Source organism: Engraulis encrasicolus, chromosome 6 (genome assembly GCF_034702125.1).
Source record: "Engraulis encrasicolus isolate BLACKSEA-1 chromosome 6, IST_EnEncr_1.0, whole genome shotgun sequence".
Lineage (NCBI taxonomy): Eukaryota > Metazoa > Chordata > Actinopteri > Clupeiformes > Engraulidae > Engraulis > Engraulis encrasicolus.
The window spans coordinates 4,970,013-4,972,512 of NC_085862.1; the positions used below are offsets into that span (position 1 = coordinate 4,970,013).

At 46.4% G+C, this 2,500-nt stretch overlaps 1 protein-coding gene across 3 annotated transcripts in view; it reads left to right on the top strand.

The window, feature by feature from the left end:
• The window catches only part of ccdc124 (coiled-coil domain containing 124), a 25,298-nt gene that overhangs the window by 22,631 nt on the left and 167 nt on the right, over positions 1-2,500 (top strand). For all 3 annotated transcript variants that reach the window (XM_063200017.1, XM_063200018.1, XM_063200019.1), the window contains one exon: positions 1,380-2,500. This exon is cut by the window's right edge and continues 167 nt beyond it. In XM_063200017.1, coding sequence (XP_063056087.1) covers positions 1,380-1,584 — 205 coding nt within the window. In that variant the 3' untranslated portion in view covers positions 1,585-2,500. The remainder of the gene's footprint in view (positions 1-1,379) is intronic.

Sequence of the window (2,500 nt, forward strand, 5' to 3'; positions counted from 1 at the left end):
AGCTCAATTGTAAAGTCTTTTTCTCATTTGCAATTGGGATGGTGAAAGAAAAACAGTCCCTCAAAAGTTGTTGTGGCGAGGCTGACAGCTGGGAAACTTTATTGTTTTCTCCACGGAGGAGGGGCCAGGAGGCGGGACGAGGAGACAAGCACAAGTGGAGGAGGCAAGGACACATATTGGGATGCACCCTCAGTGTCTATAAGCAGCAGCCATCTTTCCATTTCCCCTCAAGGACATTAAAGGGAAGTGACCGGTGAAGCGCACCTCTCTCTCTGGGTCCATTCCATTAGCCAAACTCCTGTCCTCCACGTGTGCTTGTGGCCTTGCGCTTCGCTGACAACCCCCCCTATTCAGCATCGCAGTAGCAAATGAGAGAATGACCTTTTGAATTGCACTTTTGCAAGATATAGAATTAGACTTCTGGCGGCGCTGTGGCGCAGCGCGCTAAGCCCCCCACTTTTGGGCTTGCATGCCTATGGGGACCCCGGTTCGAGTCTGGCCGGGGTCATTTCCCTATCCTCCCCTGTCTCTCTGTCTCATTCGCTTCCTGTCACCCTCTTTGACTGTCCTGTCAAATAAAGGCATAAAAGCCCCTAAAAAAAATATATATATATACCGGTATATATAAAAAAAAAAGAATTGGACTTCTATCATCAATGATGTGTTGCGACATAATCACGAGACTACAAGCACAATGGAGGATAGGAGATTGCATATGGAAATGGACCGTCGGCGTCAGTGTTCCTCTGGTCTAGACCATGGGTGGGGAACGTATGTGCCGTGGGCTGGTTACGGTCCTTGAGGCAGTCTTATAGAGCCCCCAATATCATTGTAATGCGGTGCAGTTTCAGATAAAATATGAAATGTTTTGTTAAGCAACCTTTGGAATTAAATTTACAATACAATTACCGGTAAGTTTTATATTTTCTGCGGACCTAGTGAGGGTGGGGTGGCCACCTTCAGTATAGGCCTAAGTGCAGGGGGAAATCCTGGTTTGTGTTCATAATACGGCCCTCGGAGGAATTTATAGAATTTGAAGTGGCCTCTCGAATGAAAAAGGTTCCCTACCCTAAGTAACCATCAAGAAAGGTTAAATACAAACAAAAATTGGTAACCCTTTACTTGACGCTGTGTCATAAGCATGTCATTACAGTGTCATAATAGTGTCATGACAGTCATAGATAAGTCATAAATATTATGTCCATGTCATAAACACAACACAATGTCTATGACCTGGACATAATGTTTATGACACATGCATAACTGTGCCACGACACTATTATGACACTGTAATGTCATGCTTATGACACTGGCGTCAAGTAAAGTGTTACCCAAAAACTCAATCTTTCTCCCTCCTCTTTGTATGTCCTGTCCTGCAGCACCAAGGAGGACCTGGACCGTCACCCGGAGCGGAGGATGAAGGCGGCGTTCACGGCGTACGAGGAGGTCAACATGCCGCGCCTCAAGATGGAGAACCCCAACATGCGCCTCTCCCAGCTCAAGCAGCTGCTCAAGAAGGAGTGGACCAAGTCCCCCGATAACCCCCTCAACCAGCGCTTCTCCTCCTACAACACGCCCAAGTGAACTCATTTAACCCAACCAACAACCAATGGGCTCGTTCGTGACGAAGCAGTGCTGCTTTTGCTAGGCAGTGGGCATGCGCACTTTGCCAGTTTGATGCATTCTGGTTAGAATTTTCAGACCACAATGCATCAAACTGGCAAAGTGTGCATGCTCGCTGCTTAGCAAAAGCAGCACTGCTTCGTCACGAACAAGCCTAATCACAATACTCAACCAACCAACCAACCAGCCAATCAGGATAAAAGGAAAACGAAGACAGGAGGTGTGTCCTAAATAACCAACCAATCACAGTCCTCAACCAACCAACCAAGCCAGCCAATCAGGATACTCGGAAAACGAAGACAAGGGGGCGTGTCCTAAATGTTCGCTCGTTCAGTACATGCTTCACTGTATAGGAGGCGGATTTGCGGAGTGATTTTGTTCCCTACATGGTTTAATATTGTAGTGAGTGAGTGAACGTTTGGGGATTTGAGCTCTAAAAAACGTGGGGGAAAATGTGGCGACTATGACGAAGACTGAATCCGAACTCTTTAACTATGCACTCAACAACACGCCTAATTGAAAATCATCTCAACTCAATTGTTTGACTTAACTGCTAAAATCTCCGTAGATTTCTGACCAGAGGTTGCATGTTGACTGAGGGTGCATCTGACACAGGTGAACTATCTGACACACACACACACACACACACACACACACACACACACACACACACACACACACACACACACACACACACACACACACACACACACACACACACACACAAACATCTCGTCTGCATTCAGCCCAGGAAGTGCCAAACTTAAAATTACCCTTACACTTTCAGTAAATTCACCCCTGCCCCCCTCTCACAAATCACTCTTTCTCTCACTCTCACTCTTTCATTTTCTTTCTTTCTCTCTCTCTCTCTCTCTCT